This window comes from Monodelphis domestica, chromosome 1 (genome assembly GCF_027887165.1).
Source record: "Monodelphis domestica isolate mMonDom1 chromosome 1, mMonDom1.pri, whole genome shotgun sequence".
Taxonomy (NCBI): domain Eukaryota; kingdom Metazoa; phylum Chordata; class Mammalia; order Didelphimorphia; family Didelphidae; genus Monodelphis; species Monodelphis domestica.
Window position 1 is genome coordinate 388,362,016 of NC_077227.1, and position 21,881 is coordinate 388,383,896.

General features: G+C 40.6%; 1 protein-coding gene and 1 long non-coding RNA gene across 4 annotated transcripts in view; both read right to left on the reverse strand.

The window, feature by feature from the left end:
- THOC3 (THO complex subunit 3) overlaps positions 1 to 941 on the reverse strand; it is a 71,261-nt gene extending 70,320 nt beyond the window's left edge. Inside the window, exon 1 of one of the 2 annotated variants that reach the window (XR_001626432.2) lies at positions 581 to 941. Coding sequence is in view for 1 of the 2 variants with exons in the window: in XM_001380853.5 (XP_001380890.1) it covers positions 581 to 847 (267 nt within the window). In the remaining variant the exon portion in view is untranslated. The remainder of the gene's footprint in view (positions 1 to 580) is intronic. The other variant, XM_001380853.5, reaches the window with a different exon arrangement.
- Positions 942 to 4,093: 3,152 nt separating this feature from the next.
- On the reverse strand, positions 4,094 to 18,403 carry LOC130456402 (uncharacterized). Of its 2 annotated transcripts, none has more exons than XR_008915188.1 (2): positions 10,391 to 18,403; positions 4,094 to 5,759 (listed from the first exon to the last, which is right to left on the reverse strand). It is a non-coding gene; the product is annotated as an uncharacterized LOC130456402 (long non-coding RNA). The 2 variants fall into 2 exon arrangements; XR_008915189.1 differs by lacking the exon at positions 10,391 to 18,403 and adding an exon at positions 9,522 to 10,380.
- Positions 18,404 to 21,881: the final 3,478 nt, after the last annotated feature.

Below are 21,881 nucleotides of genomic sequence, written 5' to 3' on the forward strand. Positions count from 1 at the left end.
TCCCTATAATTCTCAGGTCCCAACTTTAACTCTTCTCCATCCTTTAGGTAGATCCCCATCATTTTAAACTCCCAAAAGCTCTAGATATTCCAATTTAGCTCAAAAATAATTTATTAACCATCTGCTAGCGCAACAGGTATGTTAAGGGAGAAATACAAAAACAAAAGTCATGCCTTTAAATTACATGGGGGGAAGAGGGTCTTTGGGGTACACAATTCAGATATAAGTAAATACAATTGTTAAGAAAGCAGTAACAGTGGGGGAAGGAGTAGGAAGAGGCACAAAAAACAGTGTGAGATGACGCCTGACCTGAACCTAACTATTGGGGGCGGAGGAGGGGGCGCCGAAAAGAGAGGAAACCTAGAGGGTCAAGTTCATTATCAGCATTGGGAATAGTTTATGCAAAGGCATGGAAGTGGGAGATGGAATGTCGTCGTGTACGAGAGAAAAACCAAAGAGGATAGTTTGGCTGGTCCGGGGTGCGTTCTCTCTCCAGCTTCTGCCACCCTAGGAGGTGTTCCTTAAGCCCCCCAACTCCTGGATTCCAGTCCCAACCCCCCGCCCCCGGGGTCGAGCGCACCAGGCGGTCCTTCTCGAGCAAAAAGACGCTGGCCGTCTTGTCGAAGGAGCCCGAGGCCAGGCGTCGGCCGTCACAGCTCCAGGCCACCGAGTGCACCTTGGCGCTGTGCGCCGGGAATTCGCGAGTCTTGCTATGGCTCCGAAACAGCTCCTGCATCCCGGCCACATAGCGGGATGGGCCACCGGCCGCGCTGCCCCAGGGACCGGTCCCCCCAACGGCGCCCAGCCCTAGGGCAGAGCTCCCCGCGAGGGCAGATGCGCTCGCCATCCCGCGCACAGAGCTGTAGCCGGGACCGGGACCAACCGTCACCCACGCGCAGAACCGGAGTCTGGGGCGGAGACACGCAAGCGCACTCCCTCCGCCCAACGGCCAGCGGCGGGGAGGAGCAAGAAGTCACGCAGTCTCCAACCAGAAAAGCGCAAGCGCAAGCGCAATTACCCAGCCTAACCGCCCGGAGGGGAGGGAGCCTCTTGTGGAAGCTTCAGGAACCAAGTGGCGCAAGCGCACTCCCACAATCCCGTGGAAGAACTACAAATCCCATCATTCAGTGATCCCTCTTATAGCCACTATTTAATGTTAACCATCCTTTTGGATCTGCTCACATCCTACTTTGATAGTCTTAAATTTTCCCTGCTATCTTACAGTCTTCATTATACCAAAAGCTAAACAGGAGCAAGTAACCTAGAACAGTCTTGAAATATAAAAGGGCATTAACCGCACCTAAGAATCCAATAAGAAGCTGCGAGCCTGGGGGCGGGGCGGAAATTGCGGATTGAGGCTGAAGCTAGAAAACAGAGGGTTGGTTGTGTTGTCAATGAATGTGAAAGTAGAAGTTAAGGGAATTAAGAGTGACTTCAAATAAAGAACTAAATCAAATTTATAGTAATCCAAGTCATTCCTCAATTGATAAATGGTTAAAGGATATGAATAGGGACTTTTCAAATGAAAAAAATCAAAGTTATCAATAATCATATAAAAAATGTTCTAAATCCCTCTTGATTAGAGAAATGCAAATTAAAACTGAGATGACACCTCATACCTATCAAATTGGTAATATTGTTGTGGAGTACAGAGGTGAACCCCAGGGGTTCGAGGATACCTTTTGCAAGAATGCAAGACTCGGAAACAACTCAAAAATAAAAAGAAATTTATTAATTTGGAAAGTAATGTTGAATCTGGCCAGGAAGGCAGCATAGGTGGAAGCCTTCCTCCTAGGTAGAATAGCATGGGTGGAAAAGCTGTACCCTCCAGAGGACATCAATTCTGGGGATTCAATACGCTTTACAACAGTGAAGACTTTTACTCTGGAGCCAGGGGGTGGGGAAGGGCATGGGGTTGTTCTCATGATTTGGAGGATAAATGAATGAATAGTGTCTCTTTGGGTGGGGAGTCAGGAGGGCCTAAGGGAGCAAAGGAATTTCCCTGATGATAGTTTGCCTGAGTTTCTGGGGGTGCAATGCCTATGCCAATATTACAGTATAGGAAAATGATAAATGTTGGAGAAAATGTGGTAAAATTGGGACACTAATGTATAGGTGGTGGAGTTGTCAACTTATTCAACCATTCTGGAGGGCAATTTTGAAATGTCAACTGTGCAGTTATTTGGTCAGCGATGTCCAGTCTTGACCAAAAGGGGTGTGTGTCAACATGGAATCTAAAAGTCCCCAAACTTGTAGCTTAGAAAGATTTAGTGATCCCTAGTTTACTTAGCTTGGAGGTGGAGACCCCAGGTTTTGACCTTGTCACATGACAGTTCCTCCAGGAGGGAAAGTCCTACTTTCTGGTTTTAGACTAAGAATAGACTTTAAGATGTTAAGTATCTCTTTTGTGGCAATGGTCTCTCCCCCTAAGGCCAAAGTCCTCTACCAAGGTAGCCCAGGCCTTGGCTGGGTCTTTCCCTTTTGTGTCCATTGTAAAACATCAGCCCCTCACTCATTGTTATTTAGGTCTGAAACTCTTCATTTTCCTTTACCATTATAAAGTCAATCAACTGTCCCTCTCATCCTCAGCCCCCATGTTTCACCTAGAAAGATATTTAAGCTTCCCAACTTTAATGGCTCCTCGGAATTGCCCAATCTAGCATGGTTGGCTTTCCCTAGGGTCAGTGTCCAGAGCAGCCAGAGTTCAATCCTCGTACTCTGTGCAGTTGTGTGGTGCGCAGCTCTGTGTTGAGGCCTACTATTGCATTGAACCCCTTTCCCTCGATTAAAAAGTGATTTTTGACTATTTAATAGTTCTGTGTTTTTCCCTAATCAACAAAACAAATTTATATGCCCAAAGGGCTATAAAAGAATGAATACCTTTTGATCCAGTAATACTGGCATGGGTATTTTACCCCGAAAACTATAGAAGTGTTACAGGCAAACTGTAAGCAGGGAAATTCCTTTGCTCCCTTCTATCCTTGTGATATGAATCTTAAAAATTCTCAGACCCTACTTCATAAGGTTTGGTTAAGACCATTCCCCATTTAAACAATGAAGGTACTTGATCAGGAATGTGGGAACTCTACTCCACCCCTACTTAAGCATACTTTAGGGGAAGAAAAAGTTGTAAACTCCTTGCTGAACAATGAAAAGTACTTAAACCCATACTTATAGTAAGACAAAAGCCCTTAAGCTGTGCCTATTTTTAGATCTAATACAAAAGGGTGCTAAGTACCTATAATGGTCAGGCAACTTGTGAACTTGCAAAGGGCAAAGAGGTGAGAACTTACTCAGGTTTTAGTCTACTCAGGTGTGAATTCAGAATGGTCTGTCCTTTGGAAAAACGTTTACTGTGATTGGTAGATGTGAGAACTTAGGGGAGGTGTGTTCACTGAGAGAATTATCCTCCTTGGATCATTCTTTAGGTTTGAGATAGACATAGACATACACCTCAAGGCTATGCTTTGATACCATTGGGTGGTGTCTCAGACCATCCATTTGTTTCCTAAACTATGAGGGTCACCCACTATATCTTCAGGCAGACCCCAGGCAGATGACCATACCCCCCTGCCCATGCCTCAGTGCACACCTCTAAAGTCACATCTTCATGTATAAAGACCCCAGAAATCATGTCATCTTGGACAGTATTTCACCTATGCTGTTCCCCCTAGGAGGCAGTCTTCCACCTATACTATCCTCCTGGCCAGATTCAACATTACCTTCTAAATTAATACATTTCTCGTTTTATTTTTAAGCTAAGTTTCAGAGTCTTGCATCCCTGCAAAAGATACCCTTCCCTGGGGGCAGCTGGGTAGCTCAGTGGATTGAGAACCAGGCCTAGAGACTGGAGGTCCTAGGTTCAAATTCGACCTCAGCCACTTCCTAGCTGTGTGACCCTGGGCAAGTCACTTGACCCCCATTGCCTAGCCCTTACCACTCTTCTGCCTTGGAGCCAATATACAGTATTGACTCCAAGACAGAAGGTAAGGGTTTAAAAAAAAAAAAGATACCCTTCCCTAATCCCTCAAGCCACCCACAATACCACTAGTAGGTCTGTATTGTCGATTTAGAAAAACACAGAACTATTAAATAGTCAGAAAAATCACTTTTTAATCCACTGAAGCTTGGAAAAGAAGAGATAGCCATAATCATAGAAGTTTGAATGTCTGAGACATACTTAAGATTTTTTATTATTATCTTTAGCCACTCCTGGCTCTGGTGATTAGAAAGATATTTAAGAGTCTACTGTCTTCTTTAAACTCAATCCTTGGGGAAAAGACAAACCCAATTCATAGTTAATTCAATATTTATCCTTTGTTTTAACTCTCTAGGAACAGTCTGGGAAATTAGTCAATATGGAGGTTCCATTGTTAGGGTCCAGTGCATTGCCCACCACCAAGGAAAAACCCCCAGACAATGCAATCAAGCAGGAGGGTCCTTCATTCTGGTATACACCAGGGGAAGCTCAGCACAGGAGTTCCGCCTGCAGTTGTGAGTGCAGAGTCTTTTATACCCAATGCCTGACAGCATATCACTAGCCACCATACGTGGCCCACAAGTTTCTCCTGGAATCTACGTTTTGGGCATCGGCACATTTAGGTTCCCTGACAGGGGTCTGTTGGTCAGATGTTCTATAGTGATATGTGCTGTACTGACCGAGCAGCTCCGTGCTTGGGGCTCCCTCATTCCCAACTCCTTTTTCTCTTAGGGGGCAGAGGGAAGGCCTGTCCACTGAGGCAGCTTGTGGCCCTCAGCCCGGGGCTCGCTAGGGGTCGGTACTGTTGTCGGAGGGCCAACACCTGGGTGGCACCCAGCCGGCCTTTCATGAACTGAACAAGGCGGTTAAAAACGCAGGGGCCAAATGTCCAACACCTGGGTTAATATTATGAGGGGTCCTATGAGGGACGTGACTAGGGAGAAGAATTGAACAGGTGGGCGTACCAGGGGCTGACAGTTTCCCTCTCCTTCAGTCAGGGTTTCTAGACCTTCTCGTAGCTAGCCTAGGGAGTCCCTAATGATCCCTGAGTGGTTAACATAGAAGCAGCACTCCTCACCCAAGGCTGCACAGAGGCCCCCTCCTTAAGGAAGAGGAGGTCCTGCTTGGCATAGTAGGCCACTCGGGGTATTATTGAGAGGGGGTGCAGCGGGCAGTGAGGGAGCTAGGGGAGACACAGGGCTGTAGGCCAGAGCGGGGCACAGCCAGTGCGCTCCTGCGGGTGGGATAAGTATCTCCCGATTGAGGGATACTCTGTGACAAGGGAGGGGGAAACCAAGAGGCAGGGGAGAAAGTGAAGTAATGGAAGCGAGTGGGTCATGTATTCCTTTTGCTAGCTGTCTCCCCACTGCTTCTGGTGAGTCCTGCCATCTGGCCAGCCCGGCCATCCATAGGGGAACCACATAGCCTCCCGGAGGGCCAGAGTCTCAGGCCCCACCTGGTTCAGTGCCCCCTGCCATCCCATCCCCTCCCCTCTCCAAATGTCTAAGGGGAAAAGGGCGGGAGGTCCAGATCTTCTGTAGTTTCTTCAGTGCTGAGCATGGGCGTAGAGCTGTCCCTACCTATGTGTAGGAGAGAGGGAGGGAGGGGAATAAGAGGGGGAGGGAAGGCTGCAGAGTGTCTTTAGGGGCGCATCCTCAGTGGATTCCAGGGTCCCAGGTCGGTGGAGAACTGCCTGGAGATCTGAAGGGTGTCCTGTCACTCCTTCCCTCGATTGGCAGACCGGTCACAAGGGGAAGTCAGCCCCTAAGTGAGAAGTGTACTGGGGCAAATAGCAGATAGGAACAGGACATTAATACAATAGCAGTGAACATCACATATTTGCATTTGGGTATCTTAACCAACAGACTTCATCCTCAGAAATCATCTTCTGACAGGAACAGATCCCTTCCTGAGTTGTTTGCAGAGCTGGTATGTGATGTTTCTGTTAAAGAACATCCCATTGCAAAATACACATTAACTATAACATCTAAAAACACTGAAGTAACGATATCTTACAGATGTATTTCCTTACCCCAGAGGCTGGGGAAACCAAGAAGGCTGTGAGCTATCTTTCCAAGCTCAAGAACCAAACCTCAACTGTGGTAAATTAAGGCTACAAATACATGCCATCTAGGAACAAACTCCATCTATTTCTCATCTATTTGAGAATTCCCAATTATTAGGGTTGTTTGAGGAAATGGAAACTTTAATATCACAATTTGCATTTTGTGCTGATCATGGGAGTTGTCACAAAGGAAGAAGGCCCTGAAAGGGAAATATCTCCAAGTCACAAAAGACACCCCAAGCAAGGCTGTCACTGCCATTGTTGTTCCACTCGAGGATGGTCAGGAAAATTCAGTCCAAAGTGAGCCTTGGGCTGCCTTCTCTATAGCCATCCTAGGACTTTACTCTCCTTAGAGCACTTGCCACTGGATGCCAGAGGCCTTCTTTTCCTTAAAGGACAAGTCTCACCCATTAACAGCTCAGAGAAATTTGCTTATCAGCAATCCAGAAACAAATCTCCACACCCCCAAACAAGCCTTTAATATCCCTACAAGGCTGATCACACAATTATTTTCATGTATTTACACATCAGGTGTAGTCACATGAGTGCTGAATTAAGTAGTTCCCTATAAACCAGGGCTGTATCATCTCCTGGACCGAGGCCACCTGAAAGACTAAGACAAGGTCATGCAGGAATCACTTCAGGGTAACTGTTCAAAGAATCATGTGTGATTTTCCCACATACATTACTTTATATATTATCCCTAAGTTAAAGAGCCAATTATGAGAGCAGAACATTCATCTGTTCCCTTTCACCTTCTCTCTCCCTTTCTGTTCCTCCAAAACCCTCTGCTTAAAAGCAGAACACACCGTCCATTCTTCCTTTACAAACCCACATACTAAAGCTTTATGGACTTTAAATCAAAGTTCCTTTCTTCCAAATTCAAACCCAACATACCTCCCCACTTTCTCTAACATGCTTTTACTATCATAAGTCAAACAACCAGCCCCCTGGTATCACTTCAATTGCTAATTGGTAACCCCAAAGAATTCTGGTTTAAAAAGATTACATCATTGAACAGTCTTTAGCATAGAGCTCAACCATTATAAATTTCAGTTCATAGTACAAATTGGTAGACTGAGGTAACAAACTATATGGTTGAGTCAGATTTACAGTGAGGTTTTCTTTTTTAATATCCAAATGATACTTAAACACATTTTAGCAGCCACTCACATGACAATCATAAATTTCTGAGCAAGCATTTTCACATATATGCCATTTTTAACACCCTACCTATTCTTTGGCTATTGTTTGCCACATATATCCTTATACAGATCAAAATGTAATCAAAATATCAACCAACAAATCCCCAGAACTCGTATGAGGTAACTTCATCAATTACATATCACTCAACTCATTTTATCATTCTGGACCTGGAATGTTTGTAGTAAAATTCCACAGCTGCAAACAAGCCTTTTTTTTTTTTGTCAGACAGGGCTGGCAATATTCGCTTGCTTGAGCACCTTAAAACCTCCGTTTCTACAATTAAGATATACTCATCTTTAACTTCTATCACACAGCGGTTGCTAACTCTTTGAAGCCCCTATGTCAGTTCATAATGTTATAAGCACTTCTTTCTCCTTCCTGGGTGCAAGGAAGGGGTTAATAGCTTCTGAGCAATTTTATCCCAAGGCTGCTGGTCTTGACTTAGATTTTATTACTTAGCAACCTTGGCCCATCCTTCTTTAACCAGTGAGCTCACTATAATGTAAAAGTTTGAATGTATCAAACCCCCTTCATAATAATTTAGTCTCAGCGGATTTCAATTTGAACTCCACACTTCCAAATAACTCTGATTAAGTCCTTTAGCAATGTTTCAGTGTAACCAAACTGAGGTGCAAAGCATTTACCTGTACTTCTCTCAAACCTGTCTAAAGCAGAACAGAACCTCCAGTTTAGTCTCTTTCTAGCTCAAAACACTGCTACATTCCTAATTTAAGTCCATCAACATTATTCCAATTTATAATTTGTTGTGTCTATTTCATACTAGAATTCATAGTATCAATTAGTATCTCTATTCATTACTCTTATTGAAGTGGAGCACTTCATAAAATGAATCCAGACACCCCAAAATTCAATTATTAACTTATATAGACAGGTTATAAGACATAAACTTATTTCCCTTCACATGTACTTAATCACTTTTCCCTACTTAGCTTCATGTTACCTGGCATTTGTAAACCTCAAATTTCCTTAGACTTATAAATGTTGGAAATTTCACCATTGGGATATTTCATACTTGGTGAAATTTCCAACATTTATAAGTCTAAGGAAATTTGAGGTTTACACATTCCAGCCTGACCTCTTTGACATATCTGAAGCTAGACTGTATTTAATCCTCATGAAAAGCCCTCTCGATTACAGGGCTGGTTGAATTTAGCTTGTTAAGGGCACACAGGTTGTATGTCATATACCCTTAACCTATTTAGGTGGAAAACTTAATCCTCTTCATAATATAATGCATACATATTTAGCATTCACTCAGCATTTGGATCTAGATTACAAATTCCTTCCTATGCATTTGCATTTTGCACATTTAAAAACAATTCATATAACCTTGATTAAAAACATTATTTAAAATTTTCCTCTTTTGTAAAACATCAATTCTTAGCATTTATCTCATTAATGCCATGCACAGATTAACTACTTTGAAAAAGAAAAAAAAAACTTCTTGTGTGTGTAATATAATTTCTTGCTGCTATTTCTGACAGCACATATATTAAAATAAATGTGATTTGAAGGATTACCAAATTCAAATTCTAGAAAAAGTTCTTTTCAACAACACAAGTTTTTCTGAATAACTTTTACATCTATAAAGTAGTCAGTACAATTTCTGTCCATACAGAATAAACTTTCCTCTCTGCATCAGACTTGCTATCAATCACATTTACACAATTCTCAAATTCACATTGCAAGGTTTAACAAAACAAACTTCTAATCAGGAGTTTTGTTGTTCAATAAAAATCTGGCAACATTTCACATTTGACAAACAGTAACTACAATAGATTACATTTGTACCGTATCAAAATCATTAGCAATCCACCCAGTTTGAGAATTAATTTTAAGAGAAAGTTTCTAACTGTAGAGTAAGAATCTCCCTTTTCTGCTCAGAATTTTCTCTCTTCCGCTCCTTTGGGGGCCCATCCAAAGGAAAAAGGAGGGAAAAATCATTGAATGGGTAATTGCACTCTCTCCCGCCCTGAAGCCTGTCACAGTGTTACTTTATCATAGCTTGCCTAGTTGGAACGCAGGCAGAGGGAGCAGGGGTACAAAATCTATTCTCCTTTGTAACCCTGCATCCCAAACTCCCCCCTTTTTTTTCTTTCCCTTTAATCCAGCCACAACAAAGACTCAAAGAACCCTATAGGACACCCTCTCCCACACATCTACATACCTGCATCCAAATACAGAAAGACACACAAGACAAACAGCAAAAGCCAGAAGACAAATAACAGAGACATGGACATGTAAACTCACCAATCCTAGGAGCTTATCTTAAGATCTCATTTCTTGGCATGTACTTGTAAGGACCGTAAAACCTTGAGCAAGCTTTTTGACAAACAGGCTGATTTTCTATTATTGAGACCAAGAAGTTGCAAGGAAAGGGTTAACAACTGCCTAAAGCAGCTAGTTTTAATCAGGAAAGAAACCTGATACCCACAATTACTCATCAGTGGCCAGCTCCCTTCAGCTGTTTCCAGCTTCCTTCGGCTGCCTCCGGCTATCTGTCAGGGGCAAGCAGCCAGAGGCTGGCCACCTAATCCCTCTGTGTGGCAAAAAACCTCAGTGTGTCTAAAAATCACCTAAAGATCATGGGGCATCCCCCAGTCTCTCCTAGGGGTGCAATATCTTCCCAAAAGGGGACTTGAACCCCTTTCCCTTCAAACCAGTTGAGAGCAGTGGCCACCTAGCGGAGACACGGAGCTCCACGCTCAGGGCTATCTCAACCTGACAGAGACTTTAACTCCGTATGGCAGAGTCAGACCTCTGTCCTCAGGGGCCTCTAACCACCTGGAAGTTCCAATCTGGGCACCTGCCCTGGACCGTATCCTTTCCCCACTGCTGATCACAGACGCTTCCTCAGTTTCCTGACTGGCCTTCTCTCGAAGGACACAGAAATGCGGTACTCCCTAATCCGCACTCAGAAACAGGTGGAAGGGTCGGATGCGCCGAGGCTAAGCCTCTCGCCTTAGAAAAAGGCGGGCCCTGGGGCTTGGCATAGGGGCTCTTGTTTAAACCACAAAAAACGAATGCCCCACTGAGCCTTATGCCCATCAGGGGTCCTCATCTCCCCCATACACATTCGGTCACCATTCGCACCCACAGTCACACAACATTCAGCTTACCTGAAGGTCCGGTCCAAGGCAATGCCTTAGGCCCTCCTGTCTGGGGGGTTCCAAGGTGGAGGGGTACCGGCGAGCCCCCAAATGTTAGGGTCCAGTGCGTCGCCCACCGCCATGGAAGACCCCACAGACAATGCAATCAAGCAGGAGGGTCCTTTATTCTGGTATACACCAGGGGAAGCTCAGCACAAGAGTTCCGCCTGCAGTTGTGAGTGCAGAGTCTTTTATACCCAATGCCTGACAGCATATCACTAGCCACCATACGTGGCCCACAAGTTTCTCCTGGAATCTACGTTTTGGGCGTCAGTACAAGTTTCTTCTGGACTCTATGTTTTGGGCGTCAGCACATTTAGGTTCCCTGACAGGGGTCTGTTGGTCAGATGTTCTATAGTGATATGTGCTGTACTGACCAAGCAGCTCCCTGCTTGGGGCTCCTTCACCATGAAGACAGTGTTTTCATAGGCTGATCTATATGTGAAGCAGATCTGAAAAGTTCTAAATTAAATGTGACTAGAGACTCTCAGGAACCTACCTAACTCTGCATTTCCTCTAAAAGCAATGGGTGCAGTATCCACAATTTCCTTGTTCACAGAAACTTTATAGGACATAACTACCAGGAATGATAAGAACCAACTATATATCTATGTGCCTGCTTAAATGTTGGTCTACATGTTGTGGGGTGCAGATGTGTACCCCTGGGGTTCAGGAAGGATACCTTTTGCAAGATTCCAAAACTAAACTTAAAAACAAAAAGAGAAATTTATTAATTTAGGAGGTAATATTGAGAATGGCCAGGAGGATAGCAGGTGGAACAGCAAGATGGGGAGCAGTTCCTTGGGAGGACAGCATGAATGGAGTAAAAATGGAGATTTGAACCCCAGACTTCAATCCCCAGAAGTCCTTACTAGTTCCCAGATTACCCTCTAATCTCCCTGAATCTCACCTGAGTTCAAAAACACAATAGCTATTGTATTGCCTATGCTCTCTCCCTGCTTCTGCTTCAGCTTCCAAGCACAGGCATCTCTCAAGCTGTAGTGTAAATGAAATTGAATGGGCCTTTCGGCCCTCCTAGGCACGTTCTTTCTTATTTTGTATTTTCTTTATTTCTTCATCTTTAATAAATCATAAAAACATAATACTTTTATTACTAGAAACTAATTTTTTTCTTAATAATGAAAAGGCTGTTCCCCCAGATGACATAAGTTCTGGGGATTTTATACTTTTTACAACAGACAGTGTTAGTCACCCAGGCATTTGGCGAGGTAGGGTGATCATCTGCCTGGGGACATAAGGATTCCTTAGTTTTAGGGAACAAACAGATGTCTGATAGAATCGAGGTGTGGCCTGGAGGTGCTTCTCTCTGTCCATCTTAAATCAAGAGGACGATCAAAGGTAGATAGTCATCTCAGGACCCTAGAGGGATCATTGGATGTTTTTAGGTTCAGAGTCACGAGGATGCAAGGGAGCAAGGGAGTTTCCCTGATCATAGTTTGCCTGAGTTTCTGGGGGTACAATGCCCATGTCATTTAGCCAACTGTTTTTGAAGATGTTGGGGTCAGAGTATGTTGTATTGTGGCTGATGGATTCAAAAAAAGTTCAGATTCTATCACAGGTTGAGCACATGTAGTCCTTTGGAACATTTGGGACAGACATGTCTCTAGATTTGCCCATTTCATGTTTACTTTGGGCTACTGCAATTCTGCTTTGTTATATAGTGTCTTCTTTGATGTATGATCCTGTACTATCATTGCTCATGTCTCACAATTGATACTAAAGTTCTTCAGAGAAACCTTAAGAAACCTTGTACCATTTTTTTCCCTGAACTCCATATGAATGTTTGCCTTGTTCAAGTTCTTAAATGAAAAAGAGGACTTCCAAGTATTCCTGATGAAAAGACCAAAGCTAAATAGAAACTTTGAAATATAAACATAAAAAGGTAAAAATGAGTGAACAAGCACAAGGAATTAATTAAGAATAAAGTATTTACATTTGAATGGGGGAAATTATACATGTATTCTCTCAGAATCCTAATATTATCAGGGCTCATAGCTATCAAATAAGAGGACCCGGGAATGGTTTTGTAATGTTTTGATGATCTTAAAGAAGGGAAAGGGAGGAGGAAAGGAATATGCTGGGGGAAGAGTCAATATGCAAGTAGAAGACCATACAGACCAGGAGAAAAGAGGTAGGAGGAAGTTCACAACATGAAGTGATCAAAGAAGGGGAAAAATACACACAAATGATTGGGTCCTGAAAGATATCTTACTCAACAGGGAAACAAGAGGGAAAGAAGGGAAGGCAAAGAGGGGAATGAGAGAGCAGGTAAAGAGGCAGAGGAGAAGGGAAATTAGTCCTAAGCAAAACAAAATTTTGGAGAGATCAAGAGAGCAGTTTAAAAGGAAGAAAAGAAAGAGAAAGTACATGTGATTGAGCTCTGGGAGAAGGTAAGAAAAGAGGGACAGGAGAGCAGAAGCAGATGGCATCAAACTTTTGGTGCACACTCCTCTCTCACTTCCCTCTTCTTTGTAAAGAGGGGTAAGGGGAAAAGGAGAGAGAAAAATAACAGGATGTGAAGAAATATACAATTATAAATTATAACTGTAAATGTGAATGGGATGCGCTCATGAGCAAAAGGGAAGATAGAAAAATGGATGAAAAGCAGAATCCAAAAATGCTATTGTTTTTTAAATTTGCTTTTAAGAAGATTTACACAGAGTTCAAATAAGTGACTGAAGCTAAATCTATTACATATCAGCTGTCAAAGTGGAATCTGGTAGTCCCCAAATTTGTAGCTTGAAGGAATTTGGCGATCTCCAGTTTATTTAGTTTGGAGGTAGAAACCCCAGGTTTTGACCTTGTCACAGGAGAGTTTCTTCCTGAGGGAAGGTCCTACTTCACTGGACTCAGGCTAACAATAGACATCCTGGTAGTTTGAGTGGGAATAGCTAATCCCATCGGAAGTTAAATATCTCTTTTGTCCCCCTAGGCTAAAGTCCCTTACCAAGGTGGCACAGCCCTTGACATGGTCTTTCCTTTTTTGTGTATATTGTGAAATGTCATCCCTGCTAACTTGGTAGGGTGTGAGCTTCTTAGTCTTAGGGTCTTGGGTTCAAGTCCCAAGTTTTATGGAAATGTCCAATCTAGCACGGTTGGCTTTCCTAGGGGTCAGTCCAGAGTGGCCAGAGTTCAATCCTCTGAGACAAGTGTGGCATGCAGCTCTGTGTCGAGGCCTACTATTGCATTAAGCCCCTTTTCCCCTTGATGAAAGAGTGATTTTGACTAATACTTCTGTGTTTTTTTCCAGTCAAGAGAGCTGAACTCAAAAAGTCAGGCCAAGTAATTATGATTTCAGACAAGGCAACAGCAAAAATAGACTTTAAAAAAATAGCGGGAGATTATATTATGCTGAAAAGTTTTTGTTGCATCTGATTTTTCCTGACCCTATGGACCATAGCTATCCATGGGCTTTTCTTGACAAGGATACTAGAGTGATTTGCTATTTTGTTCTCCAGAGGATCCAGTTGTCAGGAATCTTTTGTCAGACAACCAGAGGTTAAATGATTTGCCCAGGGTCATACAGTTAAAGTGTCTGAGGCCACATCTAAACTCATCTACCCTACACTCGGCCCAGGGTCCAACCACTGAGCCATAGCTGCTTCTGTTTATGCTGAAAGGTACCAGAAATAATTAATGTCAGTACCAAACAACTATGCACTGAATAGATGGCACTGTATCTAAATTCTAAGAGAAAAAAATCATTATAGTGATAATAGTGGGGGATATATTCCCTTTCAGGACTGGACAAATTGAACCAAAAAATAAGAAAGTAGGATCCCAAATAGAATTTTAGAAAAGTTAGATAGGCTAGATTTCTAGAAATTACTGAATGGGAATATGAAGGAAAATACATCATGGCTAATGTGAAAATTTTGCTTTCCATGACTATACTGTATATATTTAAATTGGGTTTTTTTCTTGCCTTTTCAATAGGTAGGGAAGATGGAAAAGATTTTGGAAAAGAAAAGAAAATAGAACTTTTTTTAAAAAAGGAGAATACATATGTCTGAGTCCCACATAGTACCTTGGAAAAATTGACCATGTTTTAGGGTATAAAAACTTTACAAGGGAATAGGTAGATGGCTCAGTGGATTGAGAGCCAGGTTAAGAGCTAAGAAGTCATGGTTGCAAATATGGCCTCAGACACATCCATTTGTGTGACCCTAGGCAAATCAGCTGCCTAGTCTTTATGACTCTTCTGCCTAGAAAACAATAAACAGAATTGATTCTAAAATGGAACGTAAGGATTAAAAAAAAATTCACAGCAAATGCCAAAAAGCAGGAATATTAAATTATCATAATCATTAAATAATAATTAAATAATAAAATAAAATTTAAAAAAAATAAATAAATAATCATAAAGCAAGAAAAATGGTATTCAATAAAGGGGCTGCTGAAGAAATAATTAAACATTAAGTAGATTAAATAGCTCAAGCCTAAAGAATGAGTGACTCAAAGAACAAAAAGAAAGAATAGATAATTTCATTAAAGACAATGACAATAAATAAAGAACATACCAAGATTGGGGGGATATAAGTAAAACAGTCCTTTTTTTCTTCTAATTATATCTCTAAATACTTTCATAAATAAAGAACAGATCAATGAATTGGGCATACAACTAAAAAGAAAATAGAAAAGCAATAAATTTTTAGAACCCAGTTAAACACCAAAGTAGAACTTTTTTAAACAAAAAGTAGAGTGGAGCCAAGATAGCAGAGTAGAAACAAGGAAAGCTCAAACCACAACAATCCTTTCCAACCAACCTTAAAATAATGCCTCAAAACAAATACTGCAGTGAAAGAACTAACAAGAAGACCAAGTGAAGCAACTTTCATGTAGAGAATAACTTGAAAGGTAGGCAGTTCACTAGGGTGAGAGCAGAGCTCAAGACAACAGCAAGCCCCAATACCCCACATCTACTGTTCCAAGTTCTAAACCTGGGCCCAAACCAACATTCAGACCCTAAGACCCTGTCTAAGCCAACATCAGTGCAAGCCAACTGTAAGGGGTAAAATTATGGTTGAACTGAATTTAATTACATAATTCCAAATTAATTACTCAAGTCAGAATGACTTTTATGGTAGTTTATTTACAAATAGGGAGAGTGAAAGTAAGGAAAATGAGAGAGAGAGAGAGAGAGCTTCCAGTCACGAGGCCTCCTCCAAGATGAGGAGCCTCTCTAAAGGCTAGTGCCTCCAGAAAAAATCAAGGAAAGGGGGTCAGCCTTTTTCACTCACCTTCATGTCAGTCCAAAGGGAAGCAGTCTGAGGTCTCAAGCCCAAGTTCCTCCAAGGCCAAGTTCAAAGGCAAAACCCCTCTCACAGGAAGTTACCACCAAATTTAAAGACAGTTCTTTGCATCACTTCCTGTGCCTTTGGTCCACTCTTATGTGTAACAATGGCAGCTTTAACCTTACTTCGGATTGTCCAGGGGGCAGTGTAGGAAAGGATTTCTAGCAGGGCATAGCAATGCAGGCTGGCAGCCTGGAATGGTGCAAGATCAAAATTCCACAGATCTTGGCTGGGTCAGGATTCTAAGGCAGTTGGAAAGTCTCTTTTCTCTCAACCTAGTCAGACTGGAAGGTTTGCCTAGTGGTCTCCCTGAAGAAACCATTTGAGGAGCTGCCAAGGACTTTGAATTATCAAGTAAGGTTGAATGAGTGTTCCCCTTCACATTGGTGGACAATGTGAATGGTGAGAACCTTCTCTCTTTTTGGACCTTGTTAATACATTACATCTTGAGTCTGCTGTCTGACCCAATCATCTGTAATTTGTGAGAATCTGGCCCTGTGGACATTACTAACCCCTTGTAGTTTAGTTTTAGTTAAGTTAAGGTTTAATTAAGTTTAATACCTGGGTGGGTTAATAGAAGTAGTACTTCCCTAAATCCCCTTCAATTCCCTTTATTCTTTTAATTAAATATACCTCTGTTATTTATTTTATTAGTGTTATCTTCTGTTACCCTTCCATGAAACCTTTCCCTAAAACCTTCCCTATAACAGTTTTTAATATAACAGCAGTCAGTTGTTTTTGATTTGCCACTTGCTAGCACATGTGGGTCATAGACCTTCTCCTCCCCAATTAAGAATTAAGTGGGGGTGTATACATTCCTGGTGGCTAAAATCTAGAGAATAAATAAGGGAGAGGTAATTCCATCTTCATAATACCCCCTGATGATCATTTGGGAGACTAGTCTCCCCAGTTTATCATTTAACATAATCATCTTGTACTTCTAAAAATCTAAGTACAGGTACATACAAAATTGTACATTCTAAGAGAAAACTACAATTGTTAAAGATAGGAGGTAAACAGAAGAGATAAAGTAAAACCAATGTTTTGCTAGGATCATTGACAAAACCCAATTAGGAGGCAGTCCCCTTTGGCAAAAAAAAAAAAGATTAATACTGATTGTATGTATATTAAGTCCAAGAAATGAGAAAAAAAAATATTCTAATTAAAATAAAAGAAAGGCAATAATAAAATAAAAATTCAGGAATTCAATGTGTTCCCCCAAACAGTCTTGTCTATGACCTATTATCTCCAATGCATGTGACAGTATTCTGTCAATCAGTTTCAATAGAAGATGCTGTGAGCAATTAATCCAAGAGTCCTTTTCTCCAGTTTTTATAGCTGTTGGACTGGTTAACAATATTTGAAACAGCCCTTCCCAGGAAGGCTGAGTTGCTCTAGCATGCTGGAAGTTCTTTTTATATACCTTGTCTCCTGGGTTCAGGTCATAAAGTGAAAAGTCTAGTGGTCCTGCTTGAACTGCAGCTCTGGATTCATGGAGTTCACACAGTTTGTGCTGCAATTCCTGTATATAGGAAGCAATAGAAATATCTCCCCCTAATAGTGATATATATGCAGGAGAAAATGGCTTAGCAAACAGCCAGAAAGAAATAATTCAAATACCATGGAACTACAGTCAGAATTAAACAAGGCTTAGCAGCCTCCACATTAAAGAATTGGAAGGCTTGGAATATGATATTCCAGAAGGCAAAAAAATCTAGGTTTAAAACCCAGAATCACCTATTCAGCAAAAATGAGTATATTCTTTCAGGATTAACAAAAAAAAATGATCATTAAATAAAATAGAATATTTCTAAGCATTCCTGATGAAAAGATCAGACAAACAGAAAATCTGACATCCAAATACAAGACCCAAGAGAAGCATAAAAGGGTAAATAAGGAAGAAAATTGAAGGGACTCACTGAAGTAAAACTGTATGTATTCCTATGTAGAAAGATGATATTTGTAATTCTCAAAAAGTGTTATCACTATTAGAGCAGTTAGAAGGAGATACTCCATATACATAGACAAAGAATGTGAGACTAAGTTGATTGGGATCATATGATATATGAAAAAAAATCAAGAAGTAAAAAAGAAGATTGCACTGAGAGAAAAGGGAAGTGAGAGGTGAAATGGGGTAAATTAACTCGCCTAAAGAGGCAGGAAAATTATTAAAGTGGAGGGGAGGATGAGGATGGTATGGAAAGGAAAACTGAGACTGCAGAACCATTGTTTAGAATGTGCCCGGGAGGGGGAGCAGCAGTTGGAGCAGCAAAAGGGGCTTGTGGGAGTGAGAGCTGAAAAAGAGAGGCCTTTGCCCTGTGAACTCTGGAGAGTTAGGAGTTAGGACCCAAGCTGAGATCCCAACCTGTGGTGACAGAGCTTTGCCTCCATTGCCCTTGCCAGAAGAGAGAATATCTTTAAATATCTTTAAATCATCAATTGAAGAAAGAAAAGAACAACAAACTGCTGTTGAAAGGGGTTGATCCTTTGAACTTCACAGGGTCACCCCAAAGACCCTTCCCATCCTTTGACCTTCCCAGGAAGGACGCTTGACACCTGATTAGAATAAGATAGTGACAGAAATTAGAGAGGAAGGAGAAAAAAGAGACTCTGAAGTCTGAGCCATTTGGCTCAGCTGAAGAAGGACAAAGACAACGTATAGGGTCTCCTATTCCCACAAACCTATTCTCCCGCCCCCCCCTTTTGTTACTTGAATTAATAAACAATCTTGTATTGAAAAAACTCGCAGTCAGATTCAAATCATAGCAGTTTAGAAGAAAGAGAGGGAGTCAGCTAGGCTAGCCATTTAGCCTTGGCTAAACAACAAAGAGCCAACAGGGACAGTCAGCCTGACAGACAAGTAGGACTTCTGAGGACTCAAGTACCAACCAAGTCTTGAAAGAAGTAAACTCCATTATTCCCCCAGAAGCCTACTCATTGAGACACAGCCCCTATTCATCCTTGCCTTAATATCAACTAAGGGGTACCTCTCTCATGGGTTGAAGTGTGAAGGAAAGGGAGAAATTACAAAGATCATTTCTCAGCCCCAATGGCTCTCTCTCCTCTACCTCACCAGCCCTCCTTATTCCTTCTGTCCTTTCATCTCCTCCATTCTCTGTTACAATCCTTCCTTATTCCCTTTTACCCAATCCTTACAGCGGTGATAGGCAATGCTTAAATCTTACTCTCATCAGAATTGGCTCAGAAAGGGAATATGTATATATATATTATCCTATCTTACCCTAATAGAGAAGTAGAAGAGGAATAAGACAAAGGCAGGGGGTGTGGTAATAGGACGAAGGGGGAAGTAGAAGGGATGATTAAAAGCAAAAAAACTGTGTGAAATGACAGAATGAAAGGAGAAAGAGCAGGATGAAAAGGAGAAAATAAGGAGGGGAATACACAATTGGTAATTATAACTGTGAATAAATCATCCATAAAATAGAAGCAGATTTAAAAACCAGAATCCTACTATACGTTGTTTATAAGAAACATATTAGAGGCAGGGAGATATACACAGGGTAAAAGTAAGGGGCTAGAGCAGAATTTATTGTGCATCATCTGAAGAAAAAAAAAAGGAGTAGCAATCATGATCTCAGACAAAGTTAAAGCAAAAACAGATCTGATTAAGAGAAATAAGGAAGGAAATTACATCTTGCTAAAAGGTACTATATAAAAAGATAATGAAGTAATATAAATACTAAACATGAATGCACCAAATGGTATAGCCTCCAAATTTTTAAAGGAGAAATTAAATGAGCTTCAGAAGAAAATAGTAAAACTATACTAGTAGGGGACCTCTACTTCAGCTCTAGATAAATCAAACCCCCCAAAAAATAGACAAGAAAGAAGTAAAGGAAGTGAATGAAATTTTAGAAAAGTTAGAACTAATAGATCTCTAAAGAAAACTGAATGGGAATAGAAATAAATGTAATTTCTTTTCAGCACTATATGGCTCCTACACAAAAACTGACTATAATATTAGGGCATAAAAACTTTGTCACCAAATGCAGAAAAGCAGAAATAATAAATGCATCCTCTTAGTATCATAACACAACAAAAAATTTAATCAATAAGGGTTCATGGAAAGACAAATTTTAAAAAATTAAATAATCTAATGCTAAAAAATGGGTGGATCAAAGAACAAATTCTAGAAACAATCAATAATTTCATTAATGAAAATGACAATAAGGATAAAAAAAAAATCAAAATTTATGGGACTCAGCCAAAGCACTACTTAGGAGAAAATTTATATCTCTAAACACTTACATCAATAAAACAGAGAAAATGCAGAACAATGAACTCGACATGCAAATAAAAAAAAACAACTAGAAAAACTAGAAAAAGAACATATTAAAAATCCCCAATTAAAGATTAAATTAGAAATCATCAAAAAGGAGAAATTAATAAAATTGAAAGTAAGGGAATCACTGAACTACTAAATAAGACTAGAAGCTGGTTGTATGAAAAAATAAAATAGAGCATTATTGAACTTTAAATAAAGGAAATCAAATAATCAACATCAAAAATGGAAAGGGTAAACTCACCACCAAATGAAGAAGAAATTAAAGTAATCATTAGGAGCTATCTGGCTCAATTATATACCAAAAAATCTGACAATCTAAGTGAAATGAATGAATATTTACAAAACTATAAATTGCCTAGATAACAAAAAAAGAAACAGAATACTTAAATAATCCCATCTCAGAAAAATAAATTGAATAAACCATCAGTGAACTCCCTAAGAAAAATCCCCAGAGCCAAATGAATTTTATCAAACAATTAATTCCAATGCTATATACATTATTTGGAAAAATAGAGAAGGAATTCTATTAAATTCTTTTTATGACACAAATATGGTACTGTTACCAAAGTCAAGAAGAACAAAAATCAAGAAAGAAAAATTTAGGCCAATTTCATTAATGAATATAGGTGCCAAAATTTTAAATAAAATATTAGCAAGGAGACTACAACAACAAATCACAAAGATCATTTACCATGAACAGGTGGGATTTATACCAGGAATGCAGGACTGGTTTAATATTGTGAAAACTATCAGCATAATTGACCATATCAATAACCAAACCCCAACGGAAATGTAATTTCTGTTTCTCCATGTAATATCTCTATGTAATTTCTGATTATCTCAATAGATGAAGAAAAAGCTTTCAACAAAATACACCTAATTCCTATTAAAAACACTTGAAAACATAGGCATAGATGGGTCATTCCTTAAAATAAATAGTTCTACCAAAAACCATCAGTAAGTATCATCTGCCATGGGAAGAAGTTAGAAATCTTCTCAATAAGATCAGAAGTAAAGCGACAATGCCCATTATCACTATTATTTAATACTGTATTAGAAATACAAAGTTTGGCTATAAGAAAAAATATATTGAAGAAATTAAAGTAGGCAGTGAGGATTATACCCCATAACATCTCCTCTTCCTAACTTCCCTATTACTATGAAGAGTATCACCTTCCTAAGCATCCAAGCTCACAACCTAGGTGTTATCCTTGTTTGTCAACTCCCTATATAACCCCCTGTTGACAAGTCTTGTCCAGTTTACCTTCACAATATGTCTCCTCTGTCACTGCCACCACCCTGGTGCAGGCCTTCATTATCTCATACCTGGATCACTGCAATAGTCTTTTGTTTGTTCTCCCTACTCCATCTCTTCCCACTCCAGTCCATTCTCCAGTGACCTTCCTAAACTGTGGAGCTGATCATTTCATCCCCTTTTTCAATAACTCTATCACCTCCAGGATCAAATAAAAATCTTTGGCATTAAAAGCAATCCAAAACCTAGCCCCTTCCTACTTTTTTTCTTTTTTTAATCCTTACCCTTTTCTGTCTTGGAATTGATCTTAAATATTGGTTCCAAGGTACAGTAGAGGTAAGCCATAGGCAATTGAGGTCAAGTGACTTGCCCAGGGTCACATAGCTAAGAAGTGTCTGAGGCCATATTTGAACCCAGGATCTCCCAACTACAGGTCTGGCTTTCTATGCCCTGAATCACCTAGCTCCATGCCCCCCTACCTTTCCAATCTTCTTTCAATTTATATCTTCCTTGACCCAGCACTGTGATCCAGCACACTAGTCTCCTTGCTGTTTCTTGCATGAGATTTTCCATCTCCTCATGCAT